The sequence below is a fragment of the Chaetodon auriga genome, chromosome 15, assembly GCF_051107435.1.
Source record: "Chaetodon auriga isolate fChaAug3 chromosome 15, fChaAug3.hap1, whole genome shotgun sequence".
NCBI classification, from domain to species: Eukaryota; Metazoa; Chordata; class Actinopteri; order Chaetodontiformes; family Chaetodontidae; genus Chaetodon; species Chaetodon auriga.
The window spans coordinates 11,047,841-11,073,139 of NC_135088.1; the positions used below are offsets into that span (position 1 = coordinate 11,047,841).

The following is a 25,299-nucleotide window of genomic DNA, read 5'->3' on the forward strand; positions in this document are numbered from 1 at the left end:
TACAGAAAGTATGTACTTGATCATATCATTCTCTGAATAGATCTCGGGCTTCAAATGGGAACAAAAATGGTTGGGATGCAAAACTGCATTGTTTGCTACAAAGATTGTGGCAAGGCACTCCTATCACTCATTTTACCCTTCATCCCAGTGAACCCCTGAACTGGAGTTTTGCTGAAGTGCATAAGCCAAGAGTAAATTGGTTTATGTCCTCAGTTCTCCTGTTAGACCGGGTTGCTGAGCAGCATGTGGGCTAATCTGGGCAACTGTTAACATGACAACATATTTGAGTGACAGGAGAAATAAAAGGTTTTCTGTTGTAGGAGACGTCTCAGAGGGCGCAATTTACGTAAATAAGTGGAAGGATCGTAGAAGTGGTTAGTGGGGTGAGGTTGCTTTAGAGTCAATGTTAAATGGAGATAAAAGAACAAGACACATACCTGAAAAAGGTGTGTGGCCTCTGCTGATAGTATCTTGTGTAGTATGCCTGAAGGCACAATTCTTGAAGCAAATGTAAACCATCAGGTAGCTCCACCCAAATTTAAAGCATGGCCACTACTAAATTCATTTCCAGGTCTTTTACAAACTAAAGCAAGATAGCAGCTAAAATGATGATGTCAGTGGGCGATGAAGCAGAAAGGTTCAGATGAGGAACGAAAGAGGCAAAGGAGATTGTTAATGATAATAATAAAGAGCCATCGTGGCACATTCCTCGCGGCTTCCTTCTGACCTCGACCATTTCTGTGTGGGAGAGGAAATAGTTTTATATTTCAGACAGCATGTGAAACTGGTTGGCACCACTTTGTCTCAGAGGAAGACGTTATCCAATAGTGATTGGTGTGATGATCGGAAAAGTTGGGGTTTTTGACAAAGAATAAATAAAATGCGATAGATAAAGAAAGAGTGAAGGGGTGCTGAGATGGGGGGGGGGCGATCATAGTTATTAAGACAGACTTGCTGTTTACCCAGCTTTTCAGGCTCAAACCAGGCCGTGACCCTGTGGTTGGTGTCTGTTTGGGTGTGTTTGGTTGTCCCAGTCAACCGAAGCATGTCTGTGCAGTGGGTGGAAGGTGATGCTTCGCTCGTAGTTCACACTCAGGCTGATTTATGTGCAACATCTGCTTACCAACCCCAGAATAAAATAGGTTAAGATAATAAAAAAGGAATAATTATGATTATCAGTGATGTATGAGGCATGAGATTTGACCTCCAGGGATTTTTTTTCTGTGTGTGTATTCGAGTAATAAAACGGATTTATTAGGCTTCCTGTCCTATCTTGCCAGCGGTGCATCTACTGTATCTCACATCAGTGTTATCAACTGTCTACTCATACACCTTTGAAGCCATGTAAAAAAAAAATCAATAGAGTAATTGACATTAGAGTTAAAAGAGCGCGAGAGGAAGAATAGCTGGGATTATCATGGGCGTATGAAGAGAGAGGCTGAATGCAATTGACCTACTGAGTATAAACACAACTGACTAATCAGGTCATGCAAACAAGAGAGCGACAAACCTGAGGAGCTTGTCAGAGAACCCCAGCGGAGTCCATTATCATCCATCAACCGCTGTGCAGCCAGAGCCAGCCAAAATATCTCAACTGTACTGTTTTCCATCAGCGTGTTGTAGATTAACATGCACAGGAGATCGAGAGGAGACAACTTGATTAAAGAAAAACACATGTGGTTGAATAGATTTATGTCTGCGCTCGTTGTCTCTACCTCGTGTCCCACCCACCATCACCACCCCAGCACCCTACTTTTTCCTTGTCAACACATTCCTGAAGATGATTGGTTAATTTGTTTGTTTTCTTTGATTGGTTAGCCCGTCGTTAGCTAATGAAAGGACAAAAACAATCTCCTGTTTGTCTGTGTGTTAGTATGTGTTTGTGTGTGTGTGTTTGTGCGTGTGTGTGTTCATGTGTGTATAGGGCTGAGTGAGTCTGTCTTAATACTTGGCTGTTGTACTCCCCTAGGGGACGGCACGCCTCTCTAACTGACTTTGGCACCGTGCCTCCCTGCGCTTGTTTGCCACCCTTAACCATTTCCTTGACAGATGGCTGAGGGTGAAACATATTTAAAGAAAACTGCGGTGAATTATTAAAAATAACAATTTAAACATCTGACTTTGAATAGTTGCTGTAAAGAAGTAAGAAAAATACCTCATTGTCTTTTATTTTGTTTCATTGTTTTAAGAAAAATAGAGATTTAATTGATTTTTTTAAGACTGGTCAGATGCTGCGTTTATGTATTTTTCTGTGTTGTCTGACGAATGTGGGACCAGTAGCAGATCACAGAGTATGCACAGTGTCATGTTATCCATTATATGTGCTCGATCTCGCCTGGTGGTCTTTCAGAAGAGGATATGAAAGTCGTGTTGTTGTGAGACTTACATACATGAGCTCTGGGGTGAGGCGCTCAATGGAGCTGTCATGACAATAGTGGCATAAACAGCAGGAAGTCACCTCAGGGTAGGCGTCTCCTGAGAGATACTAAGTGCCGTACACCTACAGAGAAAGAGAAAGAGAGAGTGAAATACAGGATTAACTCAAGTGTATTTGAGAGAACAGTCAGGGATAAAGAAAATATACAAGTGATGATTGTTTAAGAACATTCACCTTGAAGTATTTATACTGCTTTAGTGTGTCTGGTGTGTTAAAGGGCCTCGTTCTGTTGAGCAGTTTTTTGTTCAGCAGAATTGTTTTTAAAGTGCTGAGGGAGTGGGCACTTGTCTTATTTCAGCATTGAGAGTGATTTGGCAGCGATACAGGCCCACATGTAATTAGGGCCAGACCAAAACAGTGCACTGTACTTCCTGTGAGATTTTTTTTGGAGATAAGTCGCTGGGAGGTTTAGGGTTTTGAGACCTAGACTAATTCCTTCCCTTTTCAGGATTGGCCGTAGGACGTTTTTGTCATCAAGAATAGCTGTGCTCTGATGCAGCTTTTTCAGTTCCGATACAGTACCTGAGCTTTGGGTATCGGCTCGTACTGCGTCTGATACCAGAGTTTAATTAATAAACTGTGTGCGTCACTGAGATTGAGATCATTCTTTAAGGTGTGAAGCAACATCAGGCTTGACTTAAACATTGCTTTCCTAACTTTTGTAATACAAAATGTAATAAATAAAAATATAAATTTAAATGTATTTAATTGCTATTTACTAAAATACTAATATCCAATACCAGATTGTCCCATTGATTGATACCCAATCCGGCTGTTTGAGTCAGTATCAGACTGATATCACTGTCAGCATTGGTGCAACTTAAATCAAGACTGACTTTTATCTGGGTCTTTACATCATGACATTGTACAAGCTCTTTAGAAAAGTATTGAAATGTATATTTGTCTCCCTGTGGGGGCAGATTTCAAACCGCTTGACAGCGCTACTTCAGTTTTCTCTCTGAAATACATCTGCAAATCAAGACAAACTGCAAGCTTTCACAGAAACACTCCTTTTCTGTTCCTGCTCAGGAGTCTTCCTGTTTGTGTTTGCCGTTGTTCCCCCCTTTGTAAAGGGGTGTGTCTACCCTCAGTAATCCTACACCATTAACACATTGAGGTTACTGTAACTGGCTAAACAGCCTCGACCAGTGAGTACAGGGACACTAACGCTTACTCACACCCACATGCCATGTGTTGGCTGTCTGGATCAAGCAGCTGCATGCCATTCAGTTGTGCTTTACTACTAAGAGAAACGGAAAGGATGAAACAAGAAGAAGGAAACAGGTGTGTGTGAGAGGACGCACGAAAGAAATAATTTTTCTATTGCATTCCCTCGTGACGGGAGTGGGTGGGTGAAAAAAACCCCAGAGAGAGAGAAAAAGAAGACGGTGAGAGGGAGAGGGGATAAGAGAACCACCCAAACTTCCCAAACCACCCAATCAAGCTGCGTTCTTGGAATTGGATCCCTCCCTTGCTCACCACCTGAGAGCAGAGAAACAGAGCGTGCCTCAGAGACTGAGAGGAGTGAGAAAGAAACAAAGAACAGGTGAGAGCAAAAACAACCAGGCACATAAGGAGAAAACTGAACTTTTACTGGAAATAAGATTTCCTCTCAAGCAAAAGAAGACACGGAGAGAGGTTTTTTTTTTTTGTTTTTTTTTAAATCTAAAGCAAGAGAGTGAGAGAGGGACTCTCAGGGGGAGAACCTGAACTCTCAGGAAAGCTGTGTATCTGTAACAACAAAGCAATGAGCTCACCGTCTCAGGATTGAATGAACTCGACATAAAGAGAAGAAACCCTTGTGAGAGCAAACTGGATACCAAAATATGGACAAAAAGGAGATGAAGAAAATGAAAACAGGGATTTTAGGACTGCCTGAACAGTAATTTTATCTTTTTCCAAACTGTTGCTTTTCAGGAACAAGTCGTTTTTGTTTTTTTTTTTACCTGTATTTCCTTTTCCTGCTGAGACTACGGTTGAAACATCATGTAGTGTCTCCTTGGTAGCTCTGAGGAGGGCCAGGTGTTGACTTACCAGGAGCAGGTTGGTAGTGGAGACATGTCGCTAGAACATGTAGGAAGCACTGCCAGCCTTGTTGCTGAAAGTGCCGCTTCAGACCACTGCAATGGCCACTCTCTGAGCCAAGGTCAGGACCAGGACCTGGGGAACCAGAGCCAAGGCCAGGATGGGATAGTTCTGGAGCGTATTGCCTCTCTGTCGTTGGACATGTTCGACCCCAGCGATTTCACAGGGAGGTTTGCGAAGATCCAGTCTCGGTCCAGAAAGAGGACAAGGATCATCGGAGGTGGGTGCAGACAAGCTTTGGATCTTTTGGTTTTTAATGTAATGGTGAACAGGACAAGAGTAAACCGGCTTGGGTTTGTTTGAATGTTGGACGCTGGAAATGGCAGAAAGGCTGCTTGAACATCCAGCTGAAAGAATGATCTTCAGCCCCCAAACTGGAATGTGGGCTTGTTCTTTTTTAATCCAACCTGGGATTTGAGAAAGTTTCAGATCTGGTACTGCCTCTTTAGACCCCCTCTGTCTCTCTATTTGTGCCATAACAAGGTTCTTCTTGGCTGTGACTTGAGGACTTGACTTGACAGGTGTCTTTGTTGTGGCTTTTGTTGACCCTGTGAAAAGGGATACCTTCTGTGTTTTGAGAACATTTACTCCACTAATCCTTATTCTACAGAGCGGGGAAAGACATGCCTGTGTGGTTCTGGCCTCGCAGTATTTTCTTTTTTCCGCACACTTCTCACCCTTTCTCAGCTTACCTTAACTTCTGGGGATTTCATGTCCAGACACTTCCAACTATGGGAGAACACCAAGACCTGAAGTATAATAGAGCTGGGCATATGGCTTAGTTCAGTGATGATATTACTCATTTAAATACCTCATGTACGGAGTGTGCAACATTTTATCAGGCACAACAGCAGTAGTGTCAGGCATGAGTAAACTTAGCAGGTACCATTAAATGGCATGAGCAGGCTTGTGTTTACAGTATTTTGAGACAGTATTACATTTGTATTTCATCTCCTACTTAAGCTCCCAAACATTACACACTCACGACACACTGTCACACAGTTGATTTATGGCCTATCTGTGCCTGAACTTGTAACCTTTTAGTGGCAGAATGATCTGTTTATCTGTATAACGTGCCCTCTGTCCTTGTCGGCTCTGTTGAGAATTACAATAGTATCAGTTGACCTCTCAATGGACAAACAGATCCAGTGTTTCTGTCTATCCCTGGAAAGCCAGTTCAAAGTCAAAAGGAGGCCTTACACATTAGCTCAGCTGATGCTATTACATTATCTTACATTCGTGACCTTTCCTTTCCTCCGAGGTCACCAACATTGCAGCACATAATAGTATGGAAGGAGCAGTGGATGTGTAAGGCAAAGTCAGGCAAGTCAGGATAAGAGCACATTAGGGCGAGTGGAGCAGAAAGGTTCTGGCAGTCATTTTGTATCTGACTATACATTTTTCAGTGGGATTTGGCTGCACTTCAAAAGAAGAGAGAAAAGTGGGCGTACGGTGAAAGGGGAAATCTGGAGTGAGGTGGTGCCTGTGTAACCAAGTACCACCTGCACAAACATGTCTTTCGGGAAAGCAGTGACCTCTCCATAAATGAGCGCATAGGGCATGATGTTCAAAACTGTTGGTACTAGAAATGTGCTGCATTTGAATATTCTTGGACTTCTGTGCTGTGATAGTGTGCATGACTGAGGCTTTGATGTAGTAGAGACAGGTATGCCTGGCATTCACTGACACACACACACACACATATTTGATCAACCCAGCTGTGTTAAGAAGACACCACTGCGTGAACTGTGAACCTCAGACAGCCCCTCTGCAATGTGCTCATCTGCTGTGTTATGATGGACTAGTTAACACCCACAACCACGTGTCAGATGAACACATGAGAAAGATAGATAGTGCCGTGTGTTCTCGTTTGCCAGATGTGATTTATGTGGTTGAGTCAGTGGGATCTAGAGCTGAATCAATTACTTAAGTCATCAATTAGTGGAATGAAGGAATTTGATTGGAAGCTATTTTGATTTTTAAAGTCATTCTTAAACACAAAAACACAACTTTCCCTAGCTCCAGCCTTTCCGGTGTGTCAGCATCACGGTGGCAGGTCGTATCAGCTGTCGCTAATTCATATTAATTCTGTGCGTGACTTGATGTCAGACCGAAATAAAACTTGGCTGTTGTCTTGTTTGCGTGCAGTCTGCAAGCCGGTGTCTTTACTCAGCCAAAGATTGTTCAACATGACATGAATGTGTTTGCACAGTCACACTGTGGGGACTCAAAATGCAGGACCCCATAATGTAAATCATTAGATTATAGGGTGAAGATTTGGGTTAAGGTTATGGTAAGGGTTGGGCAAGTAGTAGTTATGGTTACGGTTAGGGTAAGTCTCCAGGAAATGAATGAAATTCTATGTAATGTCCCCAGAAGTGATGAAAACCTGCTGTGTGTGTGGGTGAGTGAGAGAGAGAGAGACCATGTGTGTGTCTGCTCTGGTCAATAAATTTTTATGCAGCTGCTTAAAACGCACTCATAAGAAGGAATAAACACGTCTTTAAATTGAGGTTAATTGGAAAGCAGTGCAGTGCATTTGTCCTTGTGCATGTATGAATACATACTGTATACATATGTGTGCACGTACGGCTGTGTGTGTGTGCTGTGTGTACGAAGGAGTCGCATTCCAACAGCTGGCATGCCCAGGCCCCTGCTCAGAATGTGAGGAATCCTAGGAGCTCCAGAAGGGTGTGTGTGTGTGTGTGTGTGTGTGTGTGTGTGTGTGTGTGTGTGTTTATGTCCATGATTCTCATTTTCGAGCTAAATGAATGTGTCATTCTGTGTCAAATGCATCCCTCTTCTCATTGTTGGTCATCAATTTGAATAGATTTCCATATCTTGGACATGAGCTGCACTCAGACAAAAGGGCGCACACGTCTTTGTCCAGCCGAACAGCTGTCCCCTCTTCATAGAGAGAACATCTCTGTTGCATTTAGATCATTTGCCAAAGAGACAAACGGCATCTTAATTTGGAAATTTCTATTTCAAGAAATGCATCATTCTGCATTGCCCGCAGCTTTCCCCCTCACACAAAAACGTCATGTGTCATGTTTAGTTTGCCCATAGATAACAGCTAAAACTTTTTTTGGCATTTCTGGTTTATGTGTAATAGTGACAGCTGGAGAGAGAGACATGAAAGGCAAGGGGAGAGAGAGAGGGGATGATATGCAGCAAAGGGCCTCGGGCTGGAACCCAGGCTGCTGCTCCACAAACCCAGCCTTGATACACGGTATGTGCTCTATCAGGTGAGCCACCGCAGCACTCCAGCATGCCTAACTTTATAACCTAATGAGAAATGCGAGAAATAGGGTCAACAAAAAAATAATCCTCGACATTTCTCTTGAGCAAAAGAGGAGAAGACGCAGAGACGAGGTCGCGGTGGGGTTGAGATAACAAAGACCAGAGCTCGATCGAACAGTATTTCATAAGAATCTTCGAGTGCAGCAGCTTGTTGCACCAGCAAGGAGGTCATACATGGGAAACTTTAGGATGTTTGGACAGTTGCAGGAGAACATCTTGAAAGTCATATTGGGTTTGCTTTTGTGTGATTGTCAAGCAGGCTAACACAAAGGCAGAAATTGCTATTTGCTGATACTATTTGGCCCCGGACTGTAATGAGTAAGCAGAAGTTGCAGGCAGGAATAGTTCTGCAGTGGCTCTTTGCTATATTTCTCCTCCTTTGAGATTAGACTGTAATTGTCTGTTAATGTGAACCAGGCCATCCTGTGCTCGGTAGCTCTCCTGTGAGCTGCAGCTTTGCGTGATGCTGTATCTTCTGCACCTTCTACTCCCCCTCTTCATATTTTCTCTCCCCCTGCCTCCGTTCTCCCTCCCTCGCCTGTTCACGTGTCCTGTGGCACTTCCGCAGTTCATCGAGGGAATTACATGATGACCCTAATTATCCACTCGTACTTTCACTCACCCAACCATAGCATCATCACCATGATGGCCATCATACCTTTCTGCTCAGACGTGAGCAATTGTGAGGACAGCCAAGGGAATATGTGACGGTGTAAGGCGGAGGGAGAGAATTTTATTTTCTCTCACTATTGTCAGAAACTATGCTTGAGTTCTTAATGATCTCTCAAGAATTTAACCACAGCAGTACGCTGCAAGGTTAATGACCACCGCAAGCAAAGTGCTGGTAAATGTTGGTGCTGGCCTTTATAGCTACTTAAGTAGGAAAGTAACAAAAACTGGTTGGAGAGGTAAACGGGTGAAAATGTTTTTTTCACTCACTCTCTGCTCACTTTAGATGCCTCAGTGTTTAAAAGACACAGTATTTTTCCATATACTCCAAAAACTGTCCGTTGCTGCAGCACCTTCATGCACCCTCTGTCTTGAAGACTCAGTGGTTCTGCCTGTCTCTTTAAGGCTCCCCTCCCACTCTGATTGGTCTGCTCTCACGGGCCTGAGCAGGCACCGCCCACCATGTCTCTGCATCAAATCATTTGACATTTTGCCAAACCATTAACTCATCTGAGCAGGTTGCCAAAATTATTGACGTTGTATTGGAATTACTGCAGATCACACAGACAAGTTAATTACCTGTGCAGCACCTCCCAATGTCAAGGCAGCGCTGCCATTTAATCACCTGACATTTCATCACCATATATTTCTGCTGTTGCGGTAAAACAAAGGTACTGGTTCGAGCTAGACCGATAAATTGTCCTTCCCAATATATGGGCTGATATTAGCTTATTGCAGATACAGCGTATTCGTAACAGTGTATATGTTGGTCAATAAGTCGCTATAAGTTGCATTACAGAAATGGCAAACTAATTTTAAAGTGATTGAGATTACTACTGCCTGATATATCGTTACCAAATTTTAAATTCGGTATCAGTGTCAAATATCAAGTATCAGTCAGGCTGTAGTATTGTTACATGGAAAATCATAGGATCCTTTGTATATATGTGATTTGTGAAGACCAAATAGCAGAAAGTCCGTCTTTTCTGTCAAGTAAGCGTCAGAAACAGCAGTGTGTTGTCATATTTGTTATGTGACAAGCCCCTGTCCATGACCACCAACACAAACCTCAAATGTAACAGATTGGTAACAGGCAGTCCCAGGTGGAAGCTGTTAGGTCCCATCAGAGAAGGTCTCTCACAGTTGTTCATTGTGTGTGAGTACTTCCAGTGTCTTATCTTATGTCTTCAAAGTGCCCTTTGAATATCTTCGTTAGACTTGGCAACGTATCAGAGAGTCTTTCATCTTCTCTCAGATACTGGATGTTTTTTTGTCTAACACAAAAGCCCGGTGGACTGAGTCGTGTAAAATACCATCTCTCATGGGTTTTTAGACGTTTACTCAGCGAGTTGTTCAGGTGTACCTGAAGGATGAACATCCTACAGATACTCACACACAGTGATTGCAGATAAACCAGTGGACTACCACAGGAATTTAACTGTGGTTGAAAAATGTCGGGGACTGAACAAAGTGGACTGCCACACATTATTGCAGTGCTGTCTGTCTTTAACTGACGATCCATTCTCGTGTCTTTTGAGGTTGATCTGGGATAAAATGTTGTATTCTCCCGTCCCTATTCTTGCATGTATGCACAGTTCCCGATCCACATTCCCACCAGTTGGTGGCAATAATTCACTATAACTCGGTTTGTCAACCACCATAAAAATGAAGAAGGTGAAGAAGAAGCATGTGCAGAAAGACAACAGTGACCTTGTGAACTGCAGTTCAACAACATTTGGCCTTCCTCGTATGTTGTGTTCTTTCAAAGACAAATCATATAAATGTGGATCATGGTGGATCATGTCAAACAGCCAGTCAGTCAGTGTGCCTCTTATGCACACAGTCCATGTAGTCAAAAATTTTAGGTTGCGTTTGGGCGTCCGCAAAGGGATCCTTGTGGATCCTTGTGGACACGCCGGTATGGAAAGTGTGAATATAGATCTGTTTAGTGGTCTTTAAGTGAATGAATCAAAATTAAACTGTAACAGGAGACAAAAATAGGATTTAAAACAGTCTCCCCTCCATTGCCTGTGGCAGTTTCGCTCTTGACTACATTGCATACATTTCACACTCCTAATTTGAACACTTATTAGTGTGCACTGTATAGTAAATAGGAAGCGATTTTAGACACAGAAACCACAGAGAAAAAATAAGACTGAATGATGTTGAGACAGCTCCAGGAACATGAGTCATTCTCTTCTCAGTTTAAACTGTGCAATGCATTGTGAGGACAATAGAGTCCTCTCCATACACCACACTCAAAAATCAACTTAAAGTCGTATGCAGGCTGCACACACTTCATGCTCAAACCTCGGTAGAATATTATATGCAGTGTGGCGTCAGACACATCTGAGCAATGCCACTGACCAGTTATTATTCCTGGCTTTTCCTTGGTGCTGACTCCCTTTCAGTGCTTCTCTCGGCTCTCATTGGACAAAGCGGGCTTGCAGCATGCTCACTCAGCACTTATTGCACGACAGAGCTGGACAACAATGATCCGGAAACATTACATTACTGCCCTTGAATTGTCTCATCTGAATTACTCTGTATCCCTCCTCCCACTATTTCTTCATTGTCCCTCACTCAGTATTTTCCTCCCTCCCACCTCCCCTCCTTCTGGTCTGTGCGACCCCCATGTGCAGTGCTATCTACAGCACTGTATGTTTTTCTCTCCCTCCCTCTCTCGCTCGCTCTCTCCCCCTCTCTCTCTCTCTCTGTCTTTGCTCTAAGAGGATTGGCTGGTTGCGTCTACCAACATCTGTGTATCACTGTCCTGAGAGAGCAAAACAGAGAGGGGATGGGGGGTGTTAGCCAGCTAGATAGCAACACAGCGCGCAGGCAAGGCTGAGTGCCGCTCTCTTTTTCCATCTCCTCTGACACACGCGCACTCTCTTTCTTGTGCACGCACACACAAACAAACACGCACGCACTCAGCAGCACACAGCCGCAACATCCGCATCGCTGGCTGCCCACCCGCATCCCTCTCTCCTTGTCTCCCAGTCTTTCTCTCTCGGAGCGCACTCCTCTTTCTCTCACTTGCTCCGGCCACAACGCCCCATCCTGCCGTCCTGTCCCTCCTCTGCTGTCTGTCACCGTGGCGACATAGCCTCTGCAGCCATGGCGACCAGCCAGCAGGATTCGGGCTTCTTTGACATCAGCATCAAGTCTCTGCTCAAGTCCTTGGGAGGGAGTGAGTACAGCTAATACATCACAGTTGTTGTTGCTGGTGTGCCAAACAAATGCGTGATACGGTCTGACTGCCGAGTCCTCAGTAGATCCTGCAGTGTGTGAGCGGCGCTGATTTTGTTTGTTTATCTGTGTATGTTAGCAGAGGATGAGGCTGAAAAACAGGCAGTATACAGCATGATCCACACTGTCAATATTTGGCAATGTTACGTAATGGAATAATGGAAGACGAGGGCTTGAGAGGGATAGAGACCTGCTCCAGGGGTTAGATGAGGGTAAATCTGGCTCCTCAGCAGTTTTCTATATGAATTATACAGCACATTACTCAGCAAAACAAGAAGTCTGTCTTTGACTGTGTTTTAATCTTTGTTCCAAGCACTAAACGGGTGTCAAGCTCAACCAAAACTTTCCATTAAATATAAAACAGATCAGTGTATTTGTGTGCGTTACCATTCTGTCAATCCCACTTCATGTGCTGTTTACAGTCTGAAAGATTCAAATCTCTTAATCAGTGAGTGAGTCAGTGTTTACCAAACAGAAGGTAAAGCTACTGTACATCACTGTGGGGCAGTCTGGGATGAATGCCCAGCAGCATCATCCTAGACTGGACATACTGTACTTCCCCCACTATCAGCAATGGCCTTATGAATCTGAGACATTACAGTTAGCAGGAAGCACCACTCTGATATAGTCACATCACAGCCTGTGGTTTACCTTCACTGTAACATCAGTGTTTTTCTGGTTGATATAGACGACTTTCCTGTTGTTGTGCCTCTGAGATTTCCATATACTGACTGATCATTAGCTTTCATTTCGTGCATGTATGCATGTACTGTATGCGTGGATACTTTATTTAAGCGTAATATGGAAGTCTCTCTACGTGCTCTCTTGCTAACTGGTCTTTGTGTTGTGTGTATCCCTTTTCATGAGATCCCATGTTATGGTGTGTGTGTGTGTGTGTGTGTGTGTGTGGTTAGCAGGGCAGCTGTGTGGAGCTTATATATTAGGTGTGTGCTGAAGGTTACTGTCAGCAGGGGTTATGATAGTGTAAGGGTTACAGAGGAATTGCAGGGGATGTGTTGATGGTTTCCCCTCAGCGTTTAATGTGATGTAATAAAAAAAAGAAATCGCAGGGAGCCCGATGGCGAATGTGTTTCCTCATTGAAGCTTTGCCGTCTCACAGCTTTAAGACCAAATTGAGTCATGTCGGTTTGTGTGCTTCAAGGTCGTGATGATGATGATGATGACGGTAGTCATTAGGTTAGAATGCCAAGAAACAGGCCTGGTCAGTCCCAGTCAGGTTTGTGTTTCACGCCTAAGTTACTTATCGAGTGAAATCACAAGATAAATAGCTGACCTCATCACGTTAAAGTTGTTTCGTCTCATGCCTGGCTTCCTGTCGGCCTGTATCAACAATATACAATATCAACACACACACACACACACACACACACACACACACACACACACACACACACGTGAAACAAGCAGCTACTTTATTTATTTTGCAATTTTCCGGAGTTTGGTTTTCATCATTAATTGAAGCGTACAGATATATATCCTGTTAAGTTAGTTAAAATGCAACCAGCAGTAACAGTGAAGCTGCCTGAACACATTAATCACATGCAGTGAGAATGCGTTCGCTGCCTCCTTTGACAACACACAGGTTTGGTTCTGCTGGGTCTTGTCGAGGGCAGCTGCTGTGTGTTTGTGGTAACTGTCTGTGCTTTTAAAAGTGACTCATCGCAATCCATTTTACTTAAACACTGCCAACAAAATGTACAAACAGTCCGGGATTGATTTATCTCTTTACCACCCGAGAAAACTTGTTGCAGTGCTTACCAACACAAGTTAGCAGCTTGGCCTGCTTTTCAACCTCTGCATGACGGCCGTATGTTTGGCAGCTGCGTCCGTCATGTGTCACGGTGTGTACGTGTGTGTTACCGCTCACAAAACACTGCATGTTAGTCATGATTCATCGCTTCAGTATGCTTGATGATGATGGATGAAGGAAAACCTGAATCTACATGCAAAGCTGCCCCTCTGCTACTCCTGCAGGTCTTTTTTTGTTTGATGAATCGTTTTGGCTGTGAATTATCAGATGAACAGGGAAAACAATTCCCCCACAGTCCAACCTGATGTGCTGGACTTTCTTATTTTGTCCAAACAACAGTCCAAAACCCGAAGACATTCAGTTTATTATCGTGCATGACAACGAGAAGCATCAAATCTTGAAGAATGTTTGACATTTTTATTTTTAAAGATCGATTAAAAAACAGCGTTTTCCTCTTTCTTTCTTTCTTTCTTTCTTTCTTTCTTTCTTTCTTTCTTTCTGTCTGCACTGTATGTTAAACAAAACCTTTTGAGACATGAAATGTGACTAAACCACAGTGGGCTTGTATTGACTAGACAGAGCAGATTTCTGCTGATTCACCTCATAGAATGCTGAGTCATGTAAATTTCTACGAGTTTTGAAGTGCTCTGGGGCGCTGTATCGACAGCCCTATTGGACACCGTGACGTCTTCCTACTTTCATCTCTTTTCCCCGCTGACATGCATGAGGCTCTCACACACACACACACACACACACACACACACACACACACACACACACACACACCTCTTAAATTCCTGTCACTGAGACGCTTTAGCAGATTATCCGTTTCGAGTCAACATTCGCTAAATTAAATCAGTGCCATTTGATTTGTAGTTTAACCACATTAGTTTGCTTTCCTTATTTGTCACATCTGCCTTGGGAAACTGCGTCCATGTGTATGCGTGTTCGTGTCTCCATGAGTGTGTCTGTTTTCATGTGTGTGCACTTGTGTATGAGCAGGGGTCAGTGGGAGTGGTGGGTATGTAAGAGAGTGACCTCCAGTGGTCTATATATAGCGCCTCCCTCCTCCCCTCGCCTCTCTCTCGGGGCAGTGTTGAAATTCCAACCCAACTCTTCTGGTCAGATCTCCACAAGGAACAGACTTTACTTAACTGCTACTGACAACTAAAGGACAGACACAAAACCACTCACAAGGAAGCACTTCATTTCAATACCGCTTTCCAATGCAAGGACTCCAAGGTCGCAGGCGCTGTCGTCCAGAGAAGTGATGGCAGCCCAGGAGGTGGAGCAGAAGCTGAAGTAGAAACTGATAGTTGCTCTGTAGGCTCATATAGCTCTTAAGCATGGGGCCCTACGCAGCGCCTGGTCTACTCAAGCCTCTGCTGTAGCAGCTCAGTGGAATATCTCTCGATCCCTGTTGGTAGAGTTCACTCGGCCGTCTCCTCTGTTATTTTGAGAAGACGCTTTGACACCATCTCTTCCTCTGCGATTGCAGCACTCACAGCTCTGAGGCGTGAAGTCGTCCTCACTCGGCCGGTTTCGCCCGTGACCATGGCTCTTCCGGTCTGTGGATGCAGCGTATCTTCCTGTTTCGTTCGGATTGAATGTGGAATACAGCTGTCATGAGAGTTTTTCTTTCTGGCTTCACGCACAAGTCTTTTACTTTACCTGCCTATCATTTTCTGAAGGATGGAGCTTCACACTTTTAGCTTTGGTTAAACCTGCCCTGTGACTGAGCCAGACATTACTTTGATGTCTGTGGTTATCGTCATGGTGGAATAGTTGGATGTTAAAGACAATCTCTGGCAAGGAATTACTTTTTTTTGTCAATCATGGGAGCTGTATTTTGCACTTTGTAGACTACTCAGCTACGCCTCCTCAGCTTCATAACCTCTCCCAGTGTTCCCATCCTCCTCCTCCATCCCACTGTTTCTGCCCATTTTACCCACCTCCACCCGCTGTATCCTTGTCTCTCTGTGTGGCTGTCTGCACCATGGAAGTGCCAACTAAATGGAGCAGGGCTAGTGTCATCAGCTTCATCAAGGGCCTTGGTAAGCGTGCAGGGGTGTGCGTTCATGTGCGCCCACGTTTGCATCATTTGAGCGTTCAGGTTTCACACAAACAGGTTGCTGTGTCTGTGGGGCCTGGGGGCCTGTCCGGTCCGGGAATTAGTATTTACATCTCACCTCTCCGGCGAGGTCAGGTCACATGGTCATGAAAGGTCAGTTAGACCTGACAGAGTTGTTAACTCGCACACACTAGCCACTTCTGGGAAATGCTTTGAGGAATTGGGTTGTTTCATCTTGTGGAAAAAGTGTTTTATGCACCTTGTTCTTTTCAGCGTGTTGAGAGAATCAAACCTGCAGATTTACTGCAGTCACACAAGCCATTTTTAATACAATCGTGTTTTAAATATTTGTTTTTGGACAGTAGTCCACAGTGCAGTGTGCTCGGTTTCCACACAGTCTCGCTTCAGGTCTGGTAGCGCACAGTAACTGACGCAGTGGAAATGTGCTGTTTCGTAGTGATGAGTTTGTTCTATTTTAAGGCCATGTTAATATTCCTCGAATCGCATGACAGGAAATGTCCTCTCCCTCCTTATATCTGTCTATCCGTCTGTTGTCTGTCGCTCACTCAAATCCCATCCAGACTCCACCCACTCCCTATCTTTCTTTCTCAGTCTGTTTATCATTATGTCCTGCAAGAATTAATGGTGCCCAGTCTCCCTAATGATGTAATCAGAAGGGAGAAACGAAAACATGGGCTGCCCAGCAAGTGTGTGCGTGCCCATCTGTGTGCCTGGAGAGTGTACCCGGTCTAACTTGGATACGCTCAATATAAATTAGTCATCGCTGAGGAGTTTGAACTTCACAGAAATGATATAAAATGATGTTATTCTGACATAGACAAATTCTGTTCCTCGCTTGTTTAGAGAAAGAGCATGAGAGTCTGTATCTCAGCTGTCTGTCTGCAACACTGTGTGAGTTAAAAGGGACAAATGCATGCTGGTTTTCTGAAGAGTTTGCTGTAGTTAGGCCGATTGGTTTGGCTGCTTACCAACACATCAGCAGTTAGAGCTGCAGCAGTGGCTGTGACTAACAGATCATGGAGGCAATTAAGGTAATTTAAAACCTTTAGCGCCTGACTGCTGTAATTTGAGTCAGGAAAGGATGTCTTCTATGAGAGATAGCTCAGTCAAATCTCAATGTAAAGACATGGCACACATATTTTTAGATTGAGTGTGAGTAACACTTTTCGTTTCCGGTGTCCACTTTGAACAAATATCCATAAATCTGCTTAGAAATCAAAGAAAAGATCCAGAATCCAGAACTTGCCCGAGAAGTCAGTGTCATGCTTTGAAGACCCCCTGCTTCAGACTAACTGACCTGTCTTGACTCTCCCCAGCCTCTCCAGTGGGACTGAAGCCACCCCTCCCGCCAGTCAGTGGAACCTTGGGAGAGAGGAAGGGTCCTGTCGTCATGGCGCCTGTCAACGTGGACCCGGAGAGTAAGCCGGGCGAGTTCGTCCTAAAGAGCTTGTTTGCCAACTTCACCCTGCTCTCCGAGCGCAAGATTCGCATCATCATGGCCGAACCGCTGGTGAGTGACTCGCAGGTCTCATCCTGTTCTGTTTCTCAGCCCATCTGTCTCAGTTTACATCATCATCATTTAGGAATAATCTTTTATCTGATTGTGTTATTCATTGGTTTTTTATGACAGTGTATGCTGACTAATCCTTTTCGCGCAGAGGAGGTGATGCCTGCAAATGTGCCTCATTGCCAAATATTATCTCCTCAGTATCCTGGCTCACATTTACACTATATATCTTTTCTGTATCTCCCTCCACGAGTATCTGCAGTGTTTCAGTTAAGGTCTTTTCTCTCTATGACCACACAGTGCAAACCTTTGAAAGACTCCTCTGTCCTAAGTTTGAAAGCCGTATTTACATATGAGCAAACCTAAATGGTGACTGTGACTGTTAGGTATTATATCTTTTTTTTTAATCAGGAAATAGCTGTTTTAGTTTGCATCCCACAGTGAAACACACTGTAACCTCATTGTAGCCACTGGTTATTTTTCTATAAAGGCCAATGCTAGTATATGATATATATTATATTTCACATTTTTTGACCTATTGCTGCAGTTACAAGAAGTAAGAAATAGATACATAGATAAAATTACAATTTCCTGTGGTGAATTCCTAAGTCATAAGGAAAGGAAGATGTATGACCCACCTCCATGTGTATAAAACAGATATTCAAATAATGTTTTGCCATGTAGATAACTTGGAGTCATGTGTTTGCCTGCAGAAGTAACCAAATATGTGTGGTGTTCAGTAACTGCTGAGTCTCACTGACAGAGTGTGTTAGAAACTGCTTCTTTGGGTTCAGAGGATAATTTGACTCTCCAGTTAAATCCATTGTCTGAGCACGATCTATGATGTATAGTGGTGTGAAGAGGCCTTTTATCTAAGTGTTTTTGTATGTTCATGGAAATCAGGGCTGAGCAGTTGACATGTTTCATGAAAGGAACATGGCAACGTTAGTACCAAGTGCCTCGTCTGATGCTATGCAATGAAATCAGTTACAGCAGTTTTGAGCCGTTTGAACTTTGAGTTTCCTGTCTCGAAAATTTCTTAATAAAATGTCTGCCTGTTCTCGCCCCTTCTGACATGAATTTGTTCCCTTCTGTCTGTCCACGTGTGTCACAGGAGAAGCCACTTAACAAATCTCTGCAGAGAGGAGAGGACCCACAGTTCGACCAGGTGTGTGTACCTAACATGGACACATCATCAGCAATATGTGCTGCCCCTTTTTTCATCCGTCATCCAAATCCAGCCGTACCAGTGTCTTATTTTGGAACTGGGATTAACCTCTCGCTCTTTTCTGTCTCTCTCTCTTGCTCACTTTCGCTTTCAGTTGATCAGCTCCATGAGTTCTCTAGCAGAGTACTGCCTGCCGTCTATCCTGAGGACGCTATTTGACTGGTACAAGAGGCAGAACGGCCTGGAAGACGAGTCCCATGAATATCGACCCAGGGCCAACACCAAGTCCAAGAAGTGAGAGGGCAAAAGCAGCACACACACGCTCAATTGTAAAAACCGTCTTTGCACCCATCTGAGAAGTTAGAGTAGATTTAGAGGACCAAGTTGTCACATACACATACAGAAAAATGCATGAATGACAAACCTCCATGTGTCTATGTTCCGATCAAAGATTGTAGTTATTCATCCGGGCTCATTAAGTTTTTGGAAAACAGTCATTTAATCTGAAATGCTTTCATTCAGTTTTATGCACCTAAAAGCAATAAACAGTAAGCAATACTGTACGGCAGACTGACCATATATAACCCTACACACAGCAGAAGACTAAATAACCTTCACTGAAGTTGTCGTCCTCTTTGCTGAAGCTTGTTTCCAAATCTCAAACAAACTGCACGCTGAGTACACGGAGTGGACCAGATGGTGCCTACAATGAACTGATTAACGGAGATTTAATTAAAGCAGATTCTCACGTAGGACACACACACACACAGAGGCAAGAACAGGAAGTGCACTTGGGCCCCCCCCCCCCATACAGGATCAACACTGTTACACTGAATGTGACAGATAATGTTTCTGTTTCTCTGTCTCTGTCTGTCAGTGATGAGCAGCAGAAGGACTACTTATTGGAGCGAAGAGATCTGGCAATAGACTTCATCTTTTCTCTTGTTCTTATAGAAGTTTTGAAGCAGGTGAGTCTCAGTTTACAGTGCAGTCAGTCCCTCTGGATGTTTGCATCCAGATTGAACATTTCAGACTAAAATGACAACTTTTTTCCTCAATCCAGATCCCCCTCCACCCGCTTTTGGATGGACTCATCCAAGAAGTTATAAACCTGACCTTCAAGCACTTCAAATACAAGGAAGGGTAAGAACGATAACACGTAGAAACACAAATCAGAATTTACTTGACTGTATCGAATGAAGCAAAGTTCAGAGTCTCAGTGTTACTGTCTTTTCTTTCTGGCTGTTCATTTCTGTGTTTTCTCTTCAGGTACCTGGGACCCAACACAGGCAACATGCACATAGTGGCTGACCTCTATGCTGAAGTAGTGGGAGTTGTGGCTCAGTCCAGGTAAATTAATGTTTATGTTGTTTGTGTATGTATACACATTAAATGTTTGTATATCTACAGGGAGCTGATTTTGTCTGTTATCATTATCCATAAATGAAAAATATGAACTGGATTTACTTATTTCGTCTTTACAGTCTGGACTGAAACCCCTCATGCCACTCATGTAAATTGAGTTCGCAATCCAGGTCATGTTGCATCTCTGGGCTGATTTGTCAGGGAGGAAGATTGAATGTGTAGTTACAGTAGCTACGTGTCCTCCCCTTGACCCCATTCTCAGTAGGAACTGCAATTAAAAATACTGTCCCTATGAGTTGAGTACAAATGGGGAAAAGAAACAAATGCCTGCCATTCCCTGTGTGTTAGTAGCATGGTTGTGTGTGTGTGTGTGTGTGTGTGTTGGTAAATACATTGTATGTGTGTGATGGCAACTGAGGATAATGACACTCCAGATGATGGTCCTCCGTCTGTTTAATGTTGTGTGTGATGAGAGATGAGTGCTGTTCCCATTTTCCAGGAGGTTATTACTGTGATGGAGGAGGTGTGGGTTCACAGGATTAGCTAACTGCTGTCACACACACACACACACACACACACACACACACACACACACACACACACATGCGTGCCAGCTGAGCCATCACATCACTAAACATCGATCAAATAATGGATCAAAGTCAATACTTCTCGATCTAGTTTAGCAGATGTGCACTGTTTTATGTGTGGACCGTTGTTTCTCCACTTGGTTAAGCTTCTTTGTTGATTTCTAACTCTGTTTTAGTGTTATTTACACTATTTGTAGCACATTATTTACACACAGGGCCATGAAAAGGTTGAGTACACACAGGCTTAAACAATCTGGGCACGTACTTTATTCTTGGCGTTATTTCCATGCTTTTCCAGCCTGGTTTATGGATCACAGTGTTTATGTGCATCTTATTTAAACACTCAGCACTAAACAGAATGACTATTCCACTTACTTAACAGCTGTGGCAACCCCTGTCAAGCATGCAAAGCACCCCCCCCTAAAATAAAAAACAAAAAAACAAGTACGCACACACACTTACATGTTCCCTCCACGTCACCCCTCCAGATGCCATTCTAAATATAGGCCTGCAGAGCGCTGTTGGTATAATCTATCTGGATGGTGGGCACATACACAAACACACACACAAGCACACACTAATGTGCACAGGCAAAAAAGAACAAAAAGCAAAAAAAACAGGGGCATAGAGCAGTAGGAGTTAGAGGGTATACGTAGGTATACAGCATATTCTTATTTTTAGTCAGTTTTGCACGTAACCTCTTTTATATCCCAGAGTAGACAGACAAGGCCAGGTCATGCCTTCGCCATCCTAGGAAAAATATTGCCTGCAGCCTACCTGCCTTGTTGGTTTCCCTGAAATAATAACACTTTGGAATATTTAATTAATGAAGTAAATGGGAAAGAGGAAGCAAACTACTCGAACAAAAGTGTGCTTTCAGAAATACAAACAACCTTGCGATGCTACAGCAGTGCTGTAAAGGTTGAGGTTAGTGTTAGGTGCATCCATTTGGGCACATATTAAGAGTATACCCACCTCTCCAGGCACCACTACACCACTGGTAGTAATCCCACTAACCATACCACCACTTTTTTACTAAAACTCAAGAGAATAGAGGGACTGTTCACATCTGGTCACTGCTTCCTCGGCAGGTTCCCGGCAGTGAGGAAGAAGTTCATCTCTGAGCTGAAGGAGCTGAGACAGAAGGAGCAGAGCCCTTACGTCATCCAGTCCACCATCAGCCTCATCATGGGACTCAAGTTCTTCCGTATCAAAATGTACCCGGTGGAAGACTTTGAAGCCTCCTTCCAGTTTATGCAGGTAGGCTGAGCTGAAATCACGGACCAGTTATTTCCATGTCAACAAATTGTAAAGAGCTGTGGTTTAGGAGTCTCTTGAAGCGTTCGCAGGACAGACATGCTTTTTCTCTCCAAACAGTTGTGTCTGGAAGAAGTTTAGAGCTATCATAGAGCTTTCTTATAGGTTCGCAGAAGTAATTAGGAGTTAAGTGCCTTGTTTATTGGGCCTTTGATGGTAATTGCAGTGGTGAGCAGAGCATGTGAGCGCAGTGGAGCAGTGAGAGTTTCAATATCGCTCCACGCTCGATCCAGATTTCACCCCTCTCCACTCAAACCGCTCCAGATAAAGATAAAGGCTGCCTTGAATTTACCCCCCCCCCCCCCACAACCCAGTTCAGCTCAAACTTAAGGTTTGATGTTTCTTTTATAAGCTAATAAAATGGGCAGTTATTAATTAAAAATCAGTTTAAACAAAGACGCTTCTCTCTGCTGTGACTTCTGTCTCTGTCATGTGTCTCTTTCAGACTCAGCCTCCCATAAACTGAAAAATAGATGTATAAAAACCAAAGAGTTCTTGGTAACGCAGCAGCTGCAGCTGCAGCAGCATCAAAAGTCAGAGAGGCTTTTATTCACTTCGAACTCATAATGTGAGCTGTACCGGAACAAAATTGGAGTAGGATGGAGCAGGAGATAAGGTGATGCTCCGGCGTTTTAAATAATCTGCTCCAAGCTCCATCCAATATCCTTCCGCTCACGCTCCGCTCACATGCTTTGGTAGTGAGAGTGTTTCTCATTTCCTTCTCCCATACAAAACCAGGATTTGAACCGGTGACCTTGCGCTCACAGAATTATCATGTGTATACATTGCTTCTCTCACTGTCTCTGACTCTTTCTCTCTTTATGTCTGCAGGAGTGTGCACAGTATTTCTTGGAAGTGAAGGATAAAGACATTAAACATTCATTAGCCGGACTGTTTGTGGAGATTCTTGTGCCTGTAGCTGCTGTAAGTGCATTTCATCTTGCTTCTCAATGAACTTTTTGGGTTGATTTCTTGTTTGTGTGTGTTGATTAAAAAGTCTGCTTGTCTTTGTGGTCTGAATACATAGTGTTTATATCTTTACAATTATATGAATCTTAAGCTCATTTTAATATATAGCATCAAGAAAAGTAGAATAAGGACACTGGGGTATGGAACCTAAATGTGTACAGATTTAACTTTATTCATCCTCCCCCAGACTGTGAAAAATGAAGTGAATGTGCCGTGTCTCCGAAACTTCGTTGAGAGTTTGTATGATACCACACTGGACCTGTCCTCCCGGAAGAAACACTCTCTGGTAAAGTTCTGCCGATACTCTGTTTCATCGCTGCTCATCACTCTTGATTTCTTGTCCATTAAAAATAATTGGTGAAAGCTCTTACTGTAACTCTCCAACATGTGGGCTTTTATCTCTCCGTGGGAAGGAGACAGGAGTGCAGTGTGCAGTGCACAGGCTAGTTTTTGAAGCAGTGCCAGATGGGCAATATTTGCCCACAGCAGGGAAACAGGCGGGGGAATCAGCAAATTAGATGCAGTACATCTCCCTTATTAAGACAGAGGTTTCACATGAACAAGCAGGCAGTAAAAGTCCTCTGTTTAATTATCAGGACTGTTATGGTACTGCCTCACCATGAATGTTAAGGAAACGATAGAACAGGCAACAATCTGTGACGCAGGATGATAAGTTTAGATAAGATTGTTCTAACTTAAATCAACTTGTTTCAGGTTTTTTCCAAATTCATGCTTAATTTTTCCCCAATTATATTTGAATCTCTTCGAGATCCAGGTGTTCATTTCTACAGAAATTATTAACATGTTGATTTACAATGGAAACAGGTTGAAGAAAACAAGGCTTTTAGACAGAAATGATTGGAGAAGACAGATCGCCCAGCCTTTGTTGGATTCCATTGCCATAAACAAATCCAATTCATAAAAAAACAAAACAAAAACATGACGTCCGGCTGCCGTGCTGCATTATTGCTGCTTGTTGTAGATGTGCTATTTGTGATATGTGCCTGGGTTCTTCATGCTGTGACAGAAAGTCGTGTCCACCGGACTGCAGACATGTCACTCAGTTATCAGGCTCGCTTCCTTCAGTGGATTCTCCAAATACTCCAAGCAGCCCATGCATTCAACACTCCTCTGCACACACATTGTATATGTTTTCACTTTTTCCAAACGGAACAGCGCACAGGCATGCACACAAACAAACAATCGCCTGTCATGTCAGAGCAGAATGGACAGACGCGATCGGAATGACAGTAATGTGGTGTTTTCCATAATTGTTATTCTTTTGCGCTCTGAGTAAGAGGCACTGAAATGGGAGGCAGACACATAACAAACACCCTCTATGATAAGGAGTGACAGGTAAATGATGCACTCCTCAGACCAAGCATTCACATAACCTTTCATGACATGGGTGGACCTGGACTCACATCAGTCATTCACAAGGTATTCGTGTTTAAGAATGATCTGTATGTAGACTTACATGCCTTTCCCAGAGAAGGGAACGGAATAGACACCCAAGTATGTGAATCTTATGTTGACAATTTTCGTATATTGGTCTCTCCTATTAACTTGTGAAGGTATTAATCATATTGTTGTTTTCATGATACTGACTGGCAAGACAAAGCTCAGGGAAAGAAGTGTTTTATTAAACTGACTTTATTCTAGCGAGGACAACATAGATGACTGTGGAAAAAAAAAACAGGTTGATGAGGGATTTATGAGGCTTCAAACAAGTGTCACATGATTGTGCGAAGCTTAATCTGAAGTAGTGTAATTGCCTGTTGTTATTAAATGATAAAGGAAGAGCTCATAAATTAGATTTTAGCTTGACATCAATGATTGTCAGACCTGTTTTGACTGACTTCATCAAAAGTAAGAAGCTGCATTGTTCATGTATAAAACTGGTGAGGAAGACAGTCTGAATCCTTTATATTTACATGACGAACTTTGAATTTAGATACCTGATCCCTCACTGCTGCTTTTCTGATCATGTGAATATTTCCCATATGTCCTCTCTCTCCACACCAGGCCCTTTATCCTCTGGTGACCTGCCTGCTGTGTGTCAGCCAGAAGCAGTTCTTCCTCAGCCGCTGGCACATTTTCCTCAACAACTGCCTCTCAAACCTGAAGGTCAGCCTCTCTCTCTATACCATGCCAATGTAAATAATTACTATAGCATTGCAGGGAGGGGAGGGCAGTATTTGAACAGATCACAAGCAGCGTTATACACACACAAAAATTATGTAGTCAATAAATTTGTGCCCCTAGGGAACGATTTGCACACAACACTGAACTTCTCGCAACAAACTGCCGCACTAGCATTACCTAATATCTCTTCCACCTCCGAATCAACCAGCAGTATGCGTTGCCTCCAGGGAAACGCTGCGGAACATCGTGATTGATGGGGGCTCGTAAAGATTTCTCGTAGTTGTGTAATGGAACGTAGCTGATCCGTGATCCGTATGTAGCCCTCCCCACGGTTCGGCACGCATGTGAACTGCGGATTAATTGCAAAATTTGACCATCATAGTGTGAAATACAGTTTGACTGCTGCTGCTTAAAGTAATAATTCCCTAAACCTTGATGCAGAGCTGCAGTAAAGATAGACAAGACAGATGCGTGCTGTGTTTTACTGTGCTGTGATGGGGTTAGTGAAGAGGGAGTGATTTAAAAGCCGTCCTTTTTGCCTCCATGGAGTGAAATCCTCTAGACTATGACTTTGGGCATTTTCAGTGGTGTAGCTGGGAGTATTTGTCATCATAGAAATGAGATCGTAAGACTGT

General features: G+C 43.4%; 1 protein-coding gene across 3 annotated transcripts in view; it reads left to right on the plus strand.

Annotated features, from left to right (window-relative positions):
* The first annotated feature begins 3,496 nt into the window (after window positions 1–3,496).
* Window positions 3,497–25,299, plus strand: part of fryb (furry homolog b (Drosophila)) — a 48,221-nt gene continuing 26,418 nt past the window's right edge. Inside the window, exons 1-11 of one of the 3 annotated variants that reach the window (XM_076749905.1) lie at window positions 3,497–4,742; window positions 16,923–17,116; window positions 18,228–18,281; window positions 18,436–18,575; window positions 19,159–19,249; window positions 19,345–19,424; window positions 19,551–19,631; window positions 21,325–21,493; window positions 22,382–22,474; window positions 22,707–22,805; window positions 24,545–24,646. In XM_076749905.1, coding sequence (XP_076606020.1) covers window positions 4,496–4,742; window positions 16,923–17,116; window positions 18,228–18,281; window positions 18,436–18,575; window positions 19,159–19,249; window positions 19,345–19,424; window positions 19,551–19,631; window positions 21,325–21,493; window positions 22,382–22,474; window positions 22,707–22,805; window positions 24,545–24,646 — 1,350 coding nt within the window. In that variant the 5' untranslated portion in view covers window positions 3,497–4,495. Of the gene's footprint in view, window positions 4,743–11,254; window positions 11,685–16,922; window positions 17,117–18,227; window positions 18,282–18,435; window positions 18,576–19,158; window positions 19,250–19,344; window positions 19,425–19,550; window positions 19,632–21,324; window positions 21,494–22,381; window positions 22,475–22,706; window positions 22,806–24,544; window positions 24,647–25,299 lie in introns of those variants that run through there. The other 2 variants (XM_076749906.1, XM_076749907.1) reach the window with 2 other exon arrangements.